This window comes from Vicia villosa, linkage group LG3 (genome assembly GCF_029867415.1).
Source record: "Vicia villosa cultivar HV-30 ecotype Madison, WI linkage group LG3, Vvil1.0, whole genome shotgun sequence".
In the NCBI taxonomy this organism is placed as follows: domain Eukaryota; kingdom Viridiplantae; phylum Streptophyta; class Magnoliopsida; order Fabales; family Fabaceae; genus Vicia; species Vicia villosa.
In genome coordinates, this window is record NC_081182.1 from 165357545 (window position 1) to 165378938 (window position 21394).

At 32.9% G+C, this 21394-nt stretch overlaps 2 protein-coding genes and 1 long non-coding RNA gene across 15 annotated transcripts; 2 read left to right on the top strand and 1 right to left on the bottom strand.

Moving 5' to 3' along the window:
• Positions 1–258: 258 nt before the first annotated feature.
• Positions 259–6557, top strand: LOC131662564 (uncharacterized). Of its 13 annotated transcripts, none has more exons than XR_009301670.1 (10): positions 263–562; positions 669–760; positions 868–942; positions 1031–1526; positions 1695–1966; positions 2099–2157; positions 2268–3679; positions 4160–4277; positions 4380–4447; positions 4542–6555. It is a non-coding gene; the product is annotated as an uncharacterized LOC131662564 (long non-coding RNA). The 13 variants fall into 13 exon arrangements; XR_009301676.1 differs by having other exon boundaries at positions 4433–4447; positions 4542–6554; XR_009301673.1 differs by having other exon boundaries at positions 259–562; positions 2268–4447; positions 4542–4702; positions 4998–6557.
• Positions 6558–8081: 1524 nt separating this feature from the next.
• On the top strand, positions 8082–12206 carry LOC131662565 (microtubule-associated protein RP/EB family member 1B-like). The gene is made up of 8 exons (XM_058932379.1): positions 8082–8603; positions 8767–8835; positions 8927–9013; positions 10146–10252; positions 10516–10655; positions 10733–10809; positions 11149–11262; positions 11859–12206. The coding sequence occupies exons 1-8, from the start codon at positions 8496–8498 to the stop codon at positions 11982–11984; spliced, it is 828 nt and encodes a 275-aa protein (XP_058788362.1). The 5' UTR covers positions 8082–8495; the 3' UTR covers positions 11985–12206.
• A 1865-nt stretch (positions 12207–14071) lies between these two features.
• On the bottom strand, positions 14072–15275 carry LOC131659316 (uncharacterized). Its single transcript, XM_058928523.1, has 2 exons — positions 14866–15275; positions 14072–14618 (listed from the first exon to the last, which is right to left on the bottom strand). The coding sequence occupies exons 1-2, from the start codon at positions 15273–15275 to the stop codon at positions 14072–14074; spliced, it is 957 nt and encodes a 318-aa protein (XP_058784506.1).
• Positions 15276–21394: the final 6119 nt, after the last annotated feature.

The window sequence follows — 21394 nt, forward strand, 5'->3', positions numbered from 1 at the left end:
ATATCTATAATATAAGAAGGGAAATTGTTCTGGAAAACACCCAAATACCCTTCCTTCTAATTTTGCCACCTCTCCAAAAAGGGGGCAATTTTGGTCATAAATTTACTTTTTTCAACTAATGATGTCATATAATTGACTTCCAATTGTATAGTTGTTGTTTTGTGTCTTTGCTCTTTAGGAATGAATGAATTGATGATGTCATATGGGGGAACTACAACTTAATGGTTACTGAAAAAGTATATCTTTTTGAATTGCCAAATAGCTGTATTTCACTATCTTAAATTCAAAATTTCAATTTCTTCTCTCTCTCAGTCCTTTCTCTCATTCTCTCTCTCTCTTCCTTTCTCACTTTCTCTCACGTTTCTTCTCTTCCCTTTTCTTTTTCTTTCTTTCTTCTTTACAAACCGGATGGTACTCTATGATACTCTTGGAGCGTTTCTGGTATGTCCACGGAAACTTACGGAGCTTCGAAACTACTGAAGATGTTGTAGTTATTGTATGTCACTCTTCATGTTAGGGTTTGTGGTGAATTTTGTGCAGGGAAGATTTGGAGTATATAAAGGTATGTTCTGAGTATCGGTTATGAAATTTCTTCGATTTGTGTCGGTTATGAAATTTCTTCGATTTGTATCTATTTCTGAATTGTTTGGTTTTGTGTTTAAAATTAGGGTTTTGGTTTTGTGGCTAGGGTTCAATAACGGGAAAATTACGGTTTTAATTTTATAGATTTATCATCGGTGTTCGGTCGAAGAGGTTGCCGGTGAGTATTCTGAAACAAGTTTGATTTCAACCTTTATTTTCGATTTGCCAACGAAGTGACTTTTTTTTGTTTGCTTACAATGTTTTGTTAATTATTTTTTGATGAAGGTTTGAACATTGTTGCTGTTTTATTGTTATAGTGTCCACAAAATCAATGTTTTGTTGTTGTTGGTCGTAAACAAGGTTGGTCCTTTGGTTTGTTGATTCAAACAAATCATATATTGATTGCATTAATTGTTGTTGAGGTACAACTTTGAAATTGTCTTTGCAGCATCTTTGAAATTGCCTTTAATGGTGGGAACATATTCGGTGTCGGCTTTGCTTCGTCAAGTGCAGGTTGGGAATTTTCGTAAGCTTGCTATCTTGATATGAAACATGACTAACTTTCCAATAACAGTTCCAAGTTCCAAAAAAATTTTGTTTATATATCATCCTTCTTTTCTTCTTCTAAATTTTTGTGTTGGGTTGCATTTTCTGTATGGATTAGGTTTGATGCTTATAGGACTGGTTTTGTGTGTTGTTGTAGGGCTTTTCATGAGTATTTTGATGTTGCCCTGTTCGAAAAGTTTGAGAGTGCATATGACTTCATTTTTCATTTATATAACTTTGAATTTGCACTTGATTTTGGGACTAAATTGACTGATGAATTGTTGAGTGATGCCCTGAACGTATCCCGTACAGGTTCCGAGATGAGGTTGCCCGGAGTCGAGAGCGAAGTTGTCTGGAACATGGAAACCCAGAATGAATCTTGCACCATGAACTTCACTGTTAGTATAATTAGTTCTTTTGTTTTATATGGTAGATTATTTGATTTTACGCATAATTTACGCATAATTACTTAACTGTCATGTACTTTATGCATAATTAATATGACATATATTCGAATCAATATAATTTATACTGCTGTTGATTGAATTTACTTCTCTTTTTAACAGGGATGAAAAGTCATATTATAGATGCATGTGTACTGTTCGAAGAAATGCCAAAGAGGATATTAGATGCTCTTACTGCACTAATGCTCTTGCTGCATCACTTCAGAAACCAACGAAAGATAAGTAGTAGCTGCAGGTTTTATTGAGGAACATGGTCCTTGGATGAGGAACATGGTCCTGTCACAAGTGTTAGGTGGGCTCCCGATGGTCGCCACTTAGCCATTGGTTTGAACAATTCCCATGTCCAGATATGGGATGTCACCTTTACTAAAAAGGTAAATAGCTTTTTCAATCGTTCTTTATTTTGTTTTAAACTTGAAATTGTTTTGAAATCTCATGTTTGTATGCTTTCCTTTTGGTGCCTTCTTTTTGGTTCCTACTTGAAAGAGTTGTTTCCTACTTTTCAGATGTTACTTTTTGGTCTAATTCATGGAGAGGCACATTGATAGATGAAGTTTTGGCCATGGTTTGTTTTCTTTCCTCGGCTTTTCTAGACTCTCTGTTTGATAATGTTGTTACGGAATCGAGGCTGAATTTTATCATCCATTAAGTAATCTAATTTATTTCGTGTTCCAGGTTTATGTTCGAGAATGGCTGCTAAACTGTAAGAATCAAGGCTTTTCTAACAATTTTTATGTTAAGCTGTATGAATAAGAGCAATTAAAACTTTAGTAGTTCCTATTGAAACTTGACTCAGTATAGGTGTATGATGGCTAATTAGTTTTAACTCTAGCTGGTGGCTCCAAGTAGTATTCTTTAAAAAATTGATGTTTACTTATATTTGTAACAAGTTTGAGAACTTTTAGTCTTCTTGCTGTTGTTAAGGAGCAGCAGATCAGTAAGGATTAAGAGTTTGGGCCTGATATTTTGAAGTTATGAATTAGTAAGAGATTCATTTCAATTATTCATATATTTTTTTCTATAGATTATAATATCATTGAATAACGGGTTATATATTCTCTTCGGGATATAAACTATTATGGCCAAAGGGATGAAACTTAAAAGAGATGATCTAACTAGCAGCAGAAGCGAAGCAAGAGTCGGTACCGCCTATGATTGCGAGTTTAGCTGGATTTGATCATTTCTCTTTCATTTGGTTTTAATCGTTGGTTTTAATCTAAAATATATTAAGGTGTATCAGTTATGTTGTTTGTTTTTCTGGTAATTTAAATGCTTATTAAAATTATTTCAGTCTTATAATCTTCTTGCATCAAAGTTCTTCATGTCATTTTGACTCCCTATTGATTAATATAATTACATACCTCGACTAATCTAAATGTTGAAGTTTCCATGTGTAATTATTATGTGTAATTTTCAATCTACAAGTGGTTGGATTTGTTTTTGGTTTGAGTCTCCATAGAAGGGCTTCTCATGTAGAGTGTCCAGTTTTGTGTGGAAGTCTTCTTAGCAGCGGCAAACAGCAAATAGGATTTCGGCTCGATGCATGAATAGTGAATCAAGAATATGTTTGGTTCCCTGGCAAATTTATTTTGCGTAGTGGTGGTTCAGATCCTGTTGGTTTTTCATCTGTTAGTTTTTGTGTTGTTATTTCAGGAATGCAGTAACTTAATGATGTTACATTGTTGTAAGGACATGTTCATTTCAACTGTTTTGTATTGCACTATATTAAGATGTTGATTTGGTTGTGTTTTTAGATTGTTTTATTGACTGATGATGATGATGCTGGTTTTAGGGGAAGGATTATTAGTTCAAGAAGGTGAAAGGATTAGAAGTTTGGAGCCTGAAACCTCAGAGGATGAGTGGAGGTAGTCTCGAGCTAGATCTCTAGCAATGAGTGTCTCAACAAGACTCACGTATAGTCTTGGAAAGCTGCAGGTGGAGCGTATAGCCGATTATCAATTTGATTCAATATTCATTGAAGATATCCCCGATGCCAAAGAGGAAGAAATTATGAATTCATTTTGATTGGTACTATTAACAAGTGATCTGCTTCCAAATTCCTATGACGATTATCACACAATGATGAGGTAATTTGTCTGACTGAAGTTAACTTCACTGCTGAACATTTGATGGCTCAATTTGACTTGAAACAAATAAAAATATCATTGATTATGCTGTTTGGATCTTATTGATTCATATGTCAAGGGTACAACTTTTACTTTACCTTAATTTAATCAAGGAAAATTAATGGCACAAACGTGCAACTTGATGCATATTTCTGGATAGACATTGTAAGTTTCGCCTCTTTAATATGTTCTTGCTTTCAGTTTGCAGTATTCTTCTCTTTTAATATAGGGTTGAAACACAAGTTTAATTGAATGAATTATTTATCTAGATTGTTGTCCATTAATGTTTTAAAACCTTTCCAGAAACTCCTATCGAGGAGAATAGTTTTTTTTACAAGTTCAAGAGAATGGATGAAGACTATTTCCTATACAAGTTTTTGTTCAAAGAGAAATATTTTACACATGCTGTGTGTTACAGGCTCTGTTGTTTTGATGCTGCAGGTTTGTAGGGTTACTTTGTTCTCCTCTCATGGATGTCAGTTTATTTCAAAAGCGTAATTACATGGCAGTCTTAATCAACGCTGGATACCCGATAACAATTATCCGTAAATTGATGCAGGTATGTCAAACGGTAGCTATAACGGGGCTATATGGCACTCTTGCCTGACAGAATTTTAACGTACTATTATTTTTCTGCTGTTTCTGGTTTGTTCTTATGAAGCGGAGATTTTTCAGTCTGCAACCTATCCTCACAACTGTTTTGCTATTCTGCAGATAATGACAATGAAGGTATTTTCTTTTATAACCGATATTAGTTCTATTACCGTAATTGCAGCAGCAAACAATTTTGATAGAAACTTGATTATCCGGTCTGGTGTATCAGCATTGATAGCAGAAGCACTAGCAAGTATTGGAGCACATATTGCTTGTGGCTATAAAAGGGTTGTAGAAATTCAACTTAGCATCAATCATTTGAAACCATATGTGATTGGTGACTTTATCCATGCTGAAGTAACATCCTTAACTATTGGCAAATCCATCCAGGTTCATGCTCCTCTTATTATGATCATGGTTTTAAATAATGGTCGCACTCGCATTGCGACCTGGTCTGTACAGATGTTGTTGCAACACTGATTGTCGTCATTAAATTAGCCTTAATTTGTTCACCTTGGTTCTTTATCATTTAAACGGGGAATTACAAGTAAGAACTAAGAAACTCTCAGCTCACTGACTGGTCTTTATATATTATTGTTTGGCAATAGTTTATAGCTGCTCGTTTAATTTTAACAAATAGTGTTATGTTATGGCTTTTTCATTCTTTATTGATTTTACCTTATAGGCTGAAAATGATGCAATATGCCAAGAACTTCAGAAGCAATTGGAAGCTGCAGGTTTGTCAATTATTTTCTATGTGTATTTTGAGTTCTCCTGACACGTTAAGTGTTAATTCATGTTAAATCGGAAAAAAAGATTTGTTGAGTGCTTCACAATTTATATTCTTTGAAAAAGATGCCGAGGGTATATTATATTTATGCAAAGCAAATAGCAGAATAGTGTTAAATTTAAGAGAATAGAATAGAAAGTATCAAATTGGTTTGTTCAGGTAAAGAGCATTTCATATGCTATACTGCCGCAGTTATTTGGGGACATTAATTTGCCAGTGTTTTTGTTTCTCCTGTTAATTAATGACCTTTAATACCTAGAAGCCTAGATATGTAGTATGACGCTAATCATGTATGAAATTTAAAAAGTGAGAGTGTGGGTCATGCTCAAAGGAACGGGAAACTCTCAGGAAGGGTTTGCAGCCCTTCAAAACATTTTAGGGAAGACTAGGAGGAGTGGTAGTGGCAGGTTATAGGAATTGATGTCTTACAAGGATGGTGGCCACAATCACGTTGCAACAAATATACTTTCGAATCAGGAACAAGAAGTGTTACAGGAAAATAAAGATGATGAAGTTGATGGTGAAGAGGTTAGTTTGCCAATGATGCAAGAAAATGAAGATGAAGATGATTCCAATGACGATGGTGACGATGAAGATTAATGGCTACTAAATTTTCATGTCTTTTTCGAAAAAAAATTAATGGTTTTAATACATTTATATTTTCCAGTTCGTTATTAAAGAATGCATACTATTACTATTATGCATCAAGTCATTACTCAATACTTTGCATCAGACTGGAATTCCAGCACATGCACATTCATCTTTGTTATTAATATGAAATTTGATACTTTATTATTATGATTTGTTAATAATATATAGAGATTAATATTAAGTGTTATACATCAATAGAATTCTACCACATTCATCTCATCTCTGATATTAAACAATGGGTTCAAAGTTATTTGAGATAATTATATCTCTCATTCCTATATGCTTTCTACCAGAGTTGTTAATCCTGGCCGCTCCAACCGCTCCAACCGCTAAGGAGAAAAATAATACTATTGTACATAAACAAAACAACTTTACTACTGATCTAACTTTAGTATATGACAAAAATTATTATTGTAATAAACACTAACAACTTTACTACTAATTTATCTTCTAAATAAAAAATAAATTAATCAATTTTTTTTATTTTACAATTTCATTTTTCTTTCATTTCATTTTTATTATGTATTAAAAACAAATTCGCGTCCCGTACCAGTACCCGTGCGTACGCACGGGTATCCCGCTAGTTTGAATCAAAATTACTAATCAATGTAAGTAGAAGATCCAAGGTAGATTTATTCTTTTTACTATTAGTGGAAATCTTGCACATAAAAACTTTTGAGTACTCCATATCTAATTTTACAAGTGACTTGTAATCCAGGATGATTATATCTCCAACTAAACCTACGTGTAAGTATCATAAAATAAAGCTTTACGGCAAAAGACCTTCACTTTAACGTATTTGAAAATTATAATGACATCGTGTCATATAATCAAAACTAAAAGAATTGTTTACTATAAATTGCTAAATTTAAACAGCTTCTTTCTCTAATCATGATTTACATTGAAAGAAACTGTTGGTTGTTATATATAAGTTGAACTATGACAGATTGAATCAATCCATTTCTCCCCACATTTTTTTTCTCCAAAAATATGCTTTAATTAATCATTTGATTTAAGCATAGTTAACCTATTGGATGTTCTGTTCCGTCTTTTAAACATTAGTTTATTAAGTTAAATAATAACATCTGACCTGACCCAACTAATGTCGTAATTAACTAATTATCCTCCTCCACTTGCCCCTTACGTTAAACAATAGTCCAAATAAGGATTTTATCACTTAAAATGCCCCCTACTAGTTTTACCCCATCTAGAATAAGACAACACCACCACATCCAAATAATCCCACTTCCTCTCAACCACTTTTTCCCTAATCGGTACCATTGTATTATTATCTCTTATAACATATGGATCAAGTTTTCCCAAAAATATAAACTTTTTTTCAATAAGTTTATGTAAGTTGAGCTTGCGTTTTAAGTTTTTTAAAAATCTCACGTTGATTAAATATGATTTGAGTGTGACTGACTTTTCATATGGATCAAATTTTATTATGGTTTCATTGTAATAAATATTATATGAATTTTCTTCAACCACAAATTAAGTGTGTTAAACTAGCTTCTATACCATATTTTGTTCTACAATCTTTCAAAAATGGCTCGATGTTGTTGAGTACAAGTGTGAATAATTAAAATTTTCTATTACCTATAAATAGATAGAATGTTGAATTTATAGGAGATGATTCATTTTCGTAACATTTTAAGATTTTGGGTTAAGATGTAGCGCCTTCCTCTCTTGTGGTCTTGGAACATTGGTCCCGTTGGTGGGAGAGCGGAAGCTAGATCCATATCCTATTATTTGATGTAGGGGACTCACACTTATGTGAGAGAATGTTGTGCAACTGTGAGTGATTAAACCTTAAAAAAAACCTTAAAAAAACCATCTCACAGTGTTCTATTCCGCTTTATTCATTTTATTTTATGATATCGAAATATAATTTTGAATAAAGTAGATTACAAACATTAAAAAAAACACCTACAAAGATATCTTCATATTATTCATTGAAGATATCAATAGTTTAAAATTAATCACAATTTTTTTAAAATTATTTATATATGAATATCAATAGTTTTTCTAACGACACAAATTTTATTTCTTAAAGATAAATAAATGTGATATTACAAATTCAAATATATAAACTCACAATCAAATGTCGATACATAACTATTGACTAAGTCGATTTTTCTATACGAAATAATGAGGTCCTCCTATTAATATTATTTTTTGCATTTTAATAAAAATGTAATTTCCGAAAATTAATTTATGCGATTTATATCATTAATTTGTTATAATTAAAAAAATAATTTAAAAAGTGGTTTCCCACCTCCCATTGGAAGCAGCAGAAGCAAGCGTTATATATTTATACAGCTGTCGGAAGAGAGAGTACCCCCACCCCACCCACATTCATTTTCATTTCACCATTACTTTTCTTCCTCCCTCAGCTCCCTCTTTTAGTACGGTTTCTTCTCTTCTCTCCTTTTTTGGATTCCCGTTTCCACTCCCGTTACCGTTTCCTCTCTCTCCACAATCAATTCAATCCTCCACCGTCCATTTAATTCCCTTCCTTTCTCATTTTTCCCAAAAATATAAAACAAAAAATAATTTTTTTGTTTTAAACTTCACACACACAGACAGAGAAACAGAAACCCCTCCCCCGAGATTTCGCCCCTAGAAAAATCTTTACCATTTTTCTATTATTATAAATTAAGAAACAAAATTCTTTCTCCTCTTTTTTATTATTTCTTTTTCTGTTGTTGTTTGTTTTTTGGTTTGTGCTGAGAAGAAAAAATGGCGACGAGTATAGGGATAATGGATAGCGCCTACTTTGTCGGTAGGAATGAGATTCTGACTTGGATCAATAATCGTCTTCAACTTAATCTCTCTCGCATTGAAGAGGTAATACCATTGTCAATAGCACATTGTGTTTTACCCTATTTTCTAGGTTTATTTGTTATTTAAAAGGGGCACAATGATGATTTGAAAGAAAATTAGTTTATGAAAGTGTATTTTCTTCTTCTCACCATGCTTATGCCATGTGTTTGTGTCCATTCATTGCTAGGCTGCATCTGGTGCTGTGCAATGCCAGATGATGGACATGACGTATCCCGGGGTTGTGCCGATGCACAAGGTGGCAACATGACTTTGCCTTAAATTTCATTTTTCTCTTATGATATTTCATATTTGTTACAATAAATTATAATTTTGAGGGTTCATTTTAGGTGAACTTTGATGCCAAGAATGAGTATGATATGATTCAAAATTATAAAGTTCTACAGGAAGTGTTCAACAAGTTGAAGATTGAGAAGGTATTTGTTTCTTCCCTCACTATGAGAACCTACATAAATTGTTCACTATGTAGCACCCACACCTCTGAAAAAGTGCGGGTCCGAGTCAGACACCTGCACCAACACTTGTGATTACATTTAATTTTTTTAATTTTTTTCAAATTATTATCGGTGTCATGGTTGTGTCAATGTCAATATCGTTTTCAGGGTATCCGTGCTTTATAGGTTGTCCACAATGTATGATCAATAAGTCCTTGCTCCATTAACTCTTGGGTTATGGACAACTTATATATAATCTCTTGCGCAGTAAGAGTTTACTGGATAAACATTTATTTGACATGTCTATCCAAATCCCCTTTTGTTCGCACATATTTCCTTACTCAAGGAGATTATTCATGTCTTTTCTGCTTTTTACGCTTCCTAACCTGCGATTTTGTACGACACAAAATGTCGGACGGTTAAGAATCAACACGAGAATAAAATAAATGTAGTAATGAGGATGTTGCGGTGGATGTGTGGTAGTAAGACTTGACAGGATATAATTAGAAATGAAAATATTAGAGAGCGTCGGGGTAGCGCCTATACTGGAGAAGATGGTGGAAAATAGACTTAGGTGGTTTGGACATGTAGAGAGAAGACCGGTAGATTCTGTACTAAGGAAGGTGGACCAGATGGAGAGAAGGCAAACAAAGAGATTAATAATTTGGATAGAAGCATGTTGATAGAACATTATGGCGAAAGTTGATCCATGTAGTCAACCTCACTTAGTGGGATAAGGCTTAGTTGTTTGTTGTTGTCGTACTTTTTACTCTTCCCCAATTATATCCTTATGCTTTCATTTCTGCTCGACAATTTTTTACTGTTGTTTCTTTAGGTAGGGTGGTTAAGTTTGCGTAAGAGATTTGATGGTGTGCAAGGTTGGGGTGTGGTCTTGGTTTGATGCTCATCACTAGTTAATTGTTATTTTTGGGTCGTGTTATCCTAGCTTCATTGATTGCATTGCATGTCTTTAATGCGGGTGGGAAAGTTATTCATGAATTTATCTCCGGGTTATAATTTTACTGGAGAATGAAAACTGGTATAAGAAAATACTCTGGCACAATTAATAGTTGATTCTTGCATTTGTTGAGCTAATGTGATTACTTTGTCGCAGCATATTGAAGTTAGCAGGCTTATTAAAGGCCGTCCTTTGGACAACTTGGAGTTCCTTCAATGGCTGAAACGATATTGTGATTCTGTTAATGGTGGCATTATGAATGAGTATGTTACTCGCTATGTGTTTCCCCATATCCTTTAAACAACTTTGATTACCGTTGCTCTTTTTTTTTGTAAGTGATTGCCGTTCCTATGCCTATGATAATATTTGAAGGAATACTTTATCATCTCAATTTTGATGTAATTGCTTTGAATGATATAAATCCCATGCATTTTTTCTCTAATATTTAAATATGCAATTCTATGCGATGCATATATTTTCTCATGCTGTATATCTGTTTTATCAAAGTCTTTTGTTTTTCCTGTAGGAACTACAATCCTGTGGAGCGCAGGGTTAAGGGTGGAAAGGACCGAAATCATAAGGGTTTAAGGAGCTCAAAGTCGCTTCAATCATATACTACGAATAATTCTGGTTCAGGCGACGCACTCAGTCTAAATAGAACCTCAGGTTGGCTTATTGGTATCTTTGATCCTAAACTGGTATGTATTGGGTTTCCTTTTTGGTTAATTTACATTTGATTGCAGGGCCTAAGCATTCAAGGTCAAGTGGCGGATCAGATGGGGCAAATTCGTCAGCAGAGATTCAGGCATTGTCCAAGCAGGTATGACTTTGAAAATTAGGCTTGCTGTGAATGCTACCATAGTACCATTATCGAAAGGTCCAACTGCGTAAGCATAGTACAAGGCAAAGAAGCTTATGGACATAGATATAATTCTGTAGTAATGAAATTGGTAAATGTATGCATTATGTTATTTTTTCCCGATGATCGACCCTAATATCATATACATGAATGTGCTTTCAGTGTGTCAATTATCTACCAATCTATTAGTTCTTGTATTGATATCAACGTTTTAAGTTTTTCACTTGATAGTTTAATGAAAACATTATTTACCTCTGTTTTGTTCATTACTCACTTTATTCTTTGCTTTTTGTTTTACAGGTTACTGATCTCAAACTCTCGGTGGATCTCTTGGAAAAAGAAAGAGACTTTTACTTTTCAAAACTACGAGATATAGAAATTCTTTGTCAGGCATCAGAACTGGAGAATGAACCTGTAAGAATTCCGGCTTGAGTTTAGTTGGTTTTACTTTTATTTTTCTAAACTGAGAGGTCTTTTCCTTTCTAGTATGCTTGGGATCATGTCTACCTTAAATGAATTTTCTTTTACCGAAATATCCTAAATACCTTCAATCCTCTGGAAATGAGGGAAAGATAGATGGCAGAAGTGTTTGATAAAAAAATATTTGGTACCACTCGTCCAGCCTCTTTGCGAACTTGTACATTGGAATATTACCTTTGTTTTCTACTTCTACAACCACATCTATGACTATTTGGTGTTTCTCCCTCTTTAAATATGATGTGGATTGTAACCCCTGCCACATTTCTTATAATTGTACATGTTTTCTTTGAATATGGTCCAGCTTGATAATGTGTTATGTGTTGGTACTTGGTATTGAAAATGCTTACAACTTCATGTATTTACAAATATGTGAAGAATGCATGTCTAGATCTTGGTTATTAATCCAATTGGTTTGATCATTATTATTTGAATTTGAATTTTGAACATATTGGACTATTATGTAGTACTCTATGCAGTGATGTAAATAATTTGAGTAAATCAATGCACATGTAACCTGTTATATTATGCAGATATCGGTAGCAATTAAGAAGATTTTGTATGCTGCTGACGCAAAAGAGTCAGCATTAGATGAAGCTCAGGCTTACATTAATGAAACATTGGACGCTGTTGAAGATGAACCAGAAACTGAAACATGATCTTTCATTCCTGACTGGTATTCATAAGAGATTTTCAGGGACTTTTCCGAACGAAGCTTAGTGACACCTGCGATGTGAGACTGGGAATCCTTCCCATCCAATGGCGAGAAAGTGTCCTTTAAACACATAGATTTAACTGTTTTTTCATTGTTGTAAACTTGGATGGATAATCAGTGGATATTAGTTAATCTTTCAATAAACAGAAGTTCATTTCATGGTCTATTTTTGAAGAACTTTTCTATTGAAAATAGCCAGTTGTATTTTAGATGGATCAGGCTGGCTCTGTTGTTTTAAATTAACAGCTGCTTGAGTAAATTACATTCTTTTTGTCTAGATAAAGATGAAAATAGATCGGGCCAAACAAGGTTAAAAATATTCAAGGCGTATGTCGTTTGAACTTGAATATGACATTTTAAAATTTTTTATACGTTATATTAACTTCTGTAATTAAGTGAATTAATGTTTTTAAATAGACTGACACTATGATATGTGAGAATTTAAATTCTATTTTCATATTTATGATGGCTTTTTAGATATTTCAACTTTATTTATGGTATCTTATTTCAATACATTTAAATAGATTAAAAATAATGTAGATTAATAAGTTTAATTTAATGAAAATATTTTTATGTACTAATATAATCTAATAATAAAAATTAAAATTTACTTTAATAGACGAGTGTGGTAGATTCAAAAGGTTTTTGGACGTGTCTTAAAATTTGATTATGTTATCTGACTAAGGTTTTGAATTAGCTATGGTTGGAGGGAACTAATAGAAATAGGGGTGTATTAGCTATGGTTGGAGGGAACTAATAGAAATAGGGGTGTAATGCGGAGAGGGGAGAGCAATGTGGAACTTAGTTCTCAATTCATTTGAAATATTTGGAAGAAGAGAATTGAGAAATATATTTTAATAACTCTAACCTTGTTTGCGAGTTTGGAGGGGAAGAGAAGGGCTTTGGAGAATTTAGATATATAGTAATGATAACGACTCTTTTATTATTTTAAACAAAATTATTTTTTAAAAAAGTATCAAATATTTTTTTATATTTTTTTAAAATTTTATTTTTGAAAGTCTTTTCCTCTCTCCCCCTCCAAATTTGCAAACAAAACCTGAATTTCCATTTGAAATTAGTCAACTCTAGTGATAAAATATTGTATAAACATTTGATATAATGTGACACATTCAAATTTACAGTATCCATTTCTCGGTATCTAGTGTTTAACTTTCGTCGCTATATTGTAAAATAAACATAATAATAATTGAAGGAAAGAAAATATGAGTTTTAAATACTTGATGTTTAAGAATACAACTAACTTTTCTTCTCCTCCCCAACCCTAGCCGTCGTCACTTTTTTCTTCTTCTTCTTCTTCTTCTTCTTCTTCTTCTGTATCTCCTAGAGAGGGGTGATTTAGGATCGATTTTGATTCAAAATCACCCCTCCAAATCGTTCATGTTTCTCTATTCGTTAAAATAAGTGATTCTCACATATATTTAGTGTTTTTTTTTTGTGATTTCGTCATTTTAGTGTGTCGTTGTTTGTTTTGATTTCCTGTCTTTGTGCGGTGTATTTTGTTTTTCTGTCTTTGTGCGCAGTGTTCATTTGTTTCAGGTTGAAAGACGAGTTTCGATCTAGTGCAGATCCTATCTATGACTTTGGTGCCATTAATGCTACAGATCTGGAGACATGAATATTTCAGAAATTTCAATATAGTCATAGTTATATTCGTAGGCATATGCAATTTGCTGTTTTATGCTATTAACATGGATGCTGTGAGTTTGTTTGCAGATTCATCCTTTTTGTTTTTGGCGATTCTTAATTTGTATTGTAACAATGTACTCCATCGATTGGAACGGATGAATATTTTATTTAGTCAAAAAAAATACTTGATGTTTAATGTTAGCAGTCTAGTAATTCAATGTTGTCTGAATTAGGCATAATATAAAATTATTTTATATGTTCTGCATAAACTACTTAACCTACTTAAGTATTACATAGAGTAAAAGAAGTGTACATCCTCGCTTAAAAACACATAGATCTATGAATTAGAAAAACAATTTACTCCTTTTTTTTATCACAACAAACTCAATGACTTTCATTCAATAAAATGTGTTCAATACATAGAGGAATCGAATTCAAAATACTACGTCTAGTCCATGAATTGGCCGCCCTTGCAAGTGAATGAGCAACCATATTCTCTTGACGTTTAGTAAACTTAACGTCAAAGTTAGGAAAAGATTGAAGAAGTTCAGAAATAGATCTAAGGATAATACTAAATTCAGAAGCGCCCTTATTGTTGGAGTGTACCGCTTGAGTAACTCTCTGGCAATCACTTTCAAAAATGACATAATTCAGATTCATCGAGATGGCTCCAAGGATAGCCTCTTTAAGGGCTAAGGCTTCCGCTTCAATAACACTAAGAGATCCAGGATCCCAAGATGTACCTGCACTGATTAAATTCCCCAAATGATTGCGCATACACCAGCCTCTATTAGTAGTACCATTGTTATTATTAAAAGCTGCGTCAACATTGCATTTAATCCAACCCATTGGCGGAGGCCTCCACTCTACCTCATGTTGTACATGACCAGAATTACCGCTAACATCCTGAGCATGAAACCAATCATTCCACCTGTGGAACGCACATAGACCCAATTTAGATGCTTCTTCCTTTTCTTGGTGCCAAATAAGGTCATTCCTATTCTTCCACATTAATTCAATCATGACCGCGAACCTCCTCGCTAACTTCTTATCTTCTTTCTTACAAATGTCGAAAATAAAAGCCGTAAAGTCATTATATAAGAGAAGACGGGAATAGATGCCATTCGTCCTCCGGATGATGAGTACAAAATTCGCACTCCAAGGGGCACATGACAAACCGTTGCCGAAGGCGAGAACGAGTCGGAAGGCAACCTGAACAAATCCTCCATAAAAGATGTTTCACTCTTGGAGGTGCTACAATATTCCAAATACTATTCCAATCTTCTGAAATGTTCCCATTTGCATGGCGGTGAAAGGCATTACGCCATAGTCGATAGCCCGATCGAACACTATATTTTCCATCCTGTTCCTCCTTCCAAATTAAAGTATCCGTTGTAACATCTTCCAAGAGAGGCACCTGTAAGATTAATTCTGTATCTACCACATCAAAGATAGAACTAACAGCTTCAGAATTCCACTGCTTCTCATTAGGCAACATAAGATCGTTAATTGTAGTAGAGTACGCTTCTTGTTTCTGGGGTCCTCTCAATCTAGAATTAACACTCCCCCGACACCATGGTTCAGTCATAACCGCAATACTTCTACCATCCTAAAATCTGTAATTTATTGAATAAAATAATAAGACTTAATTGCAATTTTGATCCCTTTGTTATTATTTTTTTGAGTTTTGGTCCCCCTATTTTAAAATTCAGAATTTTAGTCCCTATATTTTAATTTTTTGAGGATTTTGGTCCCCCTGCTAATTCGAAGATAATTTTAAATGAAATGACGCTCATATTGATGATGCGTCAGTGCTAGTTCAACAGTGAAATTAGGGATGGCATTTTGGCCCATCCCCAATGGGTACCCACAAAAAACCCCATATCGGGTAGGGTAAATACCCATAAAAATGGGTATGGGCACGGGCACGGGTAATTACCCATTAAAATATGTGGGTATGGATTCGGGCACGGGTACCTTACTACCCAACCCGCCCCATACCCACACTACATATTTCTATAATGTCATTTATATTATTATATAAAAATGCATGATTCTAAATTTTTTTAAAAATATGTCGCTATTAAATCATTACACATTTTAATAAAAATGTTTATTTGTTTCTTAACTCAACAATAACATACATAATTTTTTTAATATTGTTAAAAAGACTTAAATTATATGATATTTTGTAATTAAACGATTTAATTTTACTATAAATGCGGGTAAACGGGTACGGGTATGGGCATTGAGGTACCCACAGGATACGGGTACGGGCATGAATATTGATACCCACGCGGATTTGGGCTCGGGTACGGGGATTTTTTTTAACTGCGGGTATGGGGACGGGTACTATAGTACCCTGCCCAATCCCTGCCCATTGCCATCCCTAAGTGAAATGTTAAAAAAACTAATTTTCTTTAAGATTTATGTCGAACATGTCATCAATGTGAGTTTCATTTCATTAAAAATTGACTTCGGATTTGCAAGGGGACCAAAATCCTCAAAAAACTAAAATAAATGAACTAAAATTCAGGATTTTAAAATGAAAAATGCTATTCCTACACCAGTTTCTTACACTACACCGTATGTCCGTACGCTACAGACGTACTATTCACCGTCCGTAAAATATTAAATTAAAAATTTTTTTTAGAACAAAAATTTTTCATTTTTTTTTAAAATATTTTTTTACGTTTTTTAAAAAATATTTGACAATACCTACGAATTTACTTCCGGATTTACCTACGGATTTGACAATACCTGCGGATTTACCTACGGATTTGACAGTACCTGCAGAATTACTTGCGAATTTACCTACGAATTTGACAATACATGCGGATTTACTTGCGAATTTACCTACGAATTTAGGTAAATCCGCAGGTAATATCAAATGCAGGTAAATCCGGAAGTAAATTTGCATGTATTATCAAATATTTTTTAAAAAAACATAAAAAAATTTATTAAAAATAATATTTAAAAAAAAATGTAACATTTTTTTAAAAAAATATTAAAATAATATTTTACTATTCATATAGGAACGGTGAATAGTGCCGTTCGTACATACGGTGTAGTACGGCGGTGTACAAATAGCAAAGCAGTTTTAAAATAGGGGGACCAAAATTCAAAAAAATAATAACATGAAAACCAAAATTGCAATTAAGCCAAATATTTATATATACAACACAAAAGAAAATAAGTAAATGTTGTCTAAATTAAAATAGAAAAAAATATTATATACTTATAATGAATAAAATATCGCACGTAGCAGCAATAAAATATTGAGAGAATAATCACTTAATTTAATATTTTATTTTGATTTCTTATCTAATAAATATTATTTTTTGCTTTTTCAAAAATCGTTCAGTTAATCAACTTGATCGTTAATGTTAAATTTTGAGAAAAAATGTTAAGTTGTGTTGATGTGACGATTTAGTTGGCAAAAGTGAAAAAAGTGAGTCAGCAAACCCGATATAAACATGTAGTCCTCTTCAATCTAAAGCATTTCGTAAACAGAAGAATCTTGTGTTTTCTAGGGTTCCAACTTCATATTCTTCATTCTTTCCCATTCATCTTATGTGAATATATATAAAAACCATTAACATACCCAAATTATTTTCAATGTCAAAGATTTTTTTGCAGTGTTTTAATGTCAAACAATCAAAGTTTTAGGACCGTTGAATACGTACTTAGAAGATATCAGTGGAGATAGTGTTTTTTTAAGAGAATGTGTTTTTTATACTGTAATAGACATGAACAATTTAGGAAGTTTTTTTGGATTTGTTGAAATTATATAAATCACATGGATAATGAGTAGTAATTTCGTCGAGTAGTTAAATGATGAAATTATTAATGAAAGAGATCTAAAGATCGAAAGGTAAAAGACTTTTTTTTTTCAAATTGAAGGATGAGGTTGTCTTCGATAAAAATCTCAATGGTGTATGGGGTTTTTTTAGTTTAAGGGTGAATCTAGTGATATTAACAATGTATTTTAAATAAGGTTAGTTTAAGGGTGATTGTGTCTTAGATTATTTTGCAAATTACGTATTTGAAGTTAATGAAATTATGTAAAAATTGTGTTGGTTTATTGTCAAATTATGTATTTGAAGTTAATAATTCATCTTAATGATTCATCAAAGGATTGATAAGATCAAAACCTCTACACAATGAAGTCAAATAAGACTTACACCCACTAATCAAGAAGAAAGAGAGATGGAGGGGGAGAAACATCAAAACAAAAGCAAACAAAAACTTAAACTATCATTAATATCATTCATCTAATATTATGGATTTGGTTCTTTCAAATATATCAACATCCTAGATCTAATGATATTAATAAAGTTAAGTCAACACATCATAAAATAACCACAAAGTCAGAACCAATCATAAAAGAAATAAAAAGATCAATTTAACCAAATAAAAATAAATTTTAGGATGGTCTTAAATAAGAAATAATTGATGAAATACTTAAGTGGTATGTAAACACCAAATAAATCTCTAAAAAGATCATAATAAAATTAGAAAAACTATATATGAATTTTAAAAAAAGGTTTCATAATTTTCAAAAATTTAAAACCATTTAAAAATGACCAGAAATTATTAATTAATGAGAAATTTGTGATGAAAAACATAAATAAGATCATAAAATAAAACAAAAATCCCAAAAATTAACCACATGTCAAAAAAAAGTCAACAAGTGTTGACAAATTTTTTCATAATTTTTTAAAGTTAGAAAATAATTTTTAACCAATTAAAACAAAGCTAACAAAGAAAAAATCAAGAAAAATATCATACCTCAAAATAAAATTCCACAAAAATATTCATTAAATCTGAAAATTATCAAAGAATTTTTGAGATTTTTTTGGGAATTTTTAAATGTGATATGGTATATTAAAATGAATTAAAAAGCAAAAAGGATTTAAAAAAAGAAAATAAAACAAAGTATCAAATCCAGTGTGGTGAGTCACACCATAAAGAGATGCGCTCATCAATACAAGCCTTCAGATCTCTTCATTAATGCGCTGGCATGATCCTAGCACACGTTCCATCATAGACCCTCAGCCAAAGCGCTTCACTGAGTCAAATAAAAGCCAGCCAACCAAAACATAACAATTTCCACGCATTCGTTGGTTGAAGGATGCCAACACATCATATTCAACCACAAGCTTCAGATTTTCAAAGGATTTTGCAGGAATTTGAAGATCAATCAAAGTGTAAAATCAAGTGCCCATAGTGGCATCATTTGACTCGTCTCATCAAGACGATCTCAGCCATATCCTTGCGAAAGATTTATTTGAACTACATCTCACTCGTTTTGGAAAAAACCAAAGAAATCACAAAGAGTAAAACTAACATGAAATGCTTAAAACTCAATCAAATTCAAAAATAGAAGAAGCTACAACTTCAGGGAGATGAGGAGAGTAAGATAGACACGAATTTGGTAAGAAATGGTTATGAATTGCTACCTGTTGAAACTCAAAGTTGAAGCGCTGAAAATGAAGTTTGGTAGCTTGATTCAAGGCACGATTTGATTTGATTTTGATTGCTTTAGCTTTAGGGAAGATCAAGGAAGGTTTATGAATAAAAAATTTGGAGTTGGAAGCTTTGGAAATGTGAAAATGATTTCTGAAATTTAGATCTCGAAGGTGAGTTTGGCAGGGGTGATTTGGCTCTCTAAAGCTTGCAAAATGAATAGGAGAATAGGTACCTTTTTATAGGAGGAATGAAATGGAATGCTGGGAAGAGAGAAATGTTCAAGTGTAGGGTGAATTCGTGTGGGTCTACATCATGATGAAAGTGTGACTTCCCTTTTCTCAAAACTCAAGTGAATCATGCATTTTGATGCACAAAATATCTTTTGGAACATCACTAAACATGTTTAGACACGAATAAGCAACTTAGTTGGACTTGAAATTGAGTTTAATTGAAATTTCAAATTCGATTGATCATGAAACTTCAGTTCCAAGGTACCCACTTAAATTCAATGGGGCATCTTGCTCAAGAGACTTTATGATACAAACTTGGTACCTGTGGAAAGCTGAGGTTACATAGATCACAATGTGCTTGGAAAGGTTTCATTTGGATACTTGGATCAAAAGTTATAGATTCCTCAAGTTGATAGTAAAACTGATTCAACACTTAAAAAAATCCTAAGTTTTTGACACATTTGAGTGCTCAACTTTGAATCAAGGCCTCTCTCAATTGGCTTGTGCTTTTTTAAATTTTATTTGAGCCAAATACTCTTCTTATTTCATAGAACTTGATGCAAAAAGAATCAACTTCAAAGATTTTGTGAATCAAGAGATATGATCTTGGCAAGTGAAATCATGGCATTTGCCCGGAGTCATTTCATCAAACACCTTGATGCATATGCCAAAAGTCCATCTTAGAGCTTTAATTTGCCAAAATTCCCAACAAGAAAGTTGTAGAGAACGAAAAATAAGCTTAAGTATAAAATTTATGAAAGAGAAAGTGATTTTTGAAGCACGTAGCCTTGGGACAGTCTTGTACACACATTATGCCTTGAAACCCTAGGTACACCAACATGACCTATAATGTTTCTTCTTAAAACATGACCTTCCACTTATATTTTGCCTTTCAACTTCAAAGATGAATCAAAGTAGACTCAATAAAAATTATTATGCAAAAAGAATGGGCTCAAGATGACAAAAATTGAGCAAGTTATGATCCTTTGAAGTTGGTACACAATTCCTTAACTTTCAAAGGAGACTTGTAATGTCTTATAACTTTTGATGATTTTTCCCACAAAATATCTTCTTGACTTTTGAAGAGAAGTTGTTGACGATATCAAGGAGGGTATTTTTAAAAAATAAGCACCCAAAAATATTTAAAATAAAGGAAGTTATGCCCTTCTAACCATGGAACCATGAACTTGTCCAACTAGGTTTATCTTCTTGAATCAACTTGAAATCTCTTGAACTTTTCTTGTATGATAAAACATGATGAAGTATATAAAACTTTGAAATGTTATTCTCTTGAAGCAGACTTGATTGTGAGGTCCATAGCTTGATGAAACTTATTGAGGAAGGCATGGAAATAAACACATGAACCTATAAAGTTTCTTGATGAATCAAACCATACAATCTAGAGATAAGCTTTGCCAAATAAAGAGGGAAGATGTTTAGGATATGACACTTAATGATAAGAAGTCCCTCTTGAATTCAGTCCATTTAGCTTCCATGAATGCTCAGTCAATTGAAGATTATCTTCAAAACCCTAATTTTGGAGCGGTGTAGATGCACTTGCTTCAACACTTACCTTGCATCAAAAAACATTGAAATACAAAGACATATTTTTGTATTTTGGTTAGTGTATTATATATATAAGACAAATCATGGGTGCTTGATGATCCGTCTTGAAGATGAGGTGGGCAAATCACCAAAGATAAACCTCAAGATTGTGATCTTGACCAATGATTTGAGTGCAAATGAATGGATAATCTTAGGGTCAAAATTGAGGTAGGACAACAAGTATTTTGGTACAAAGAATTACCATCAACCCGAATACTAACAGATCAATGCTTCACTTTATTTCTTCTTGTTCATGTCATTAATGCACACTGCTTAGCAAGTTGAGTATTTTTGTTTGAAACCATTTATTTTGATTGCCGGTGTTCTTTGTCTCACACATCAAAGTTATTGGTGTAGATGAACCTTTTAATTTTACAATATGTTCACTGTAGAGAAAAGA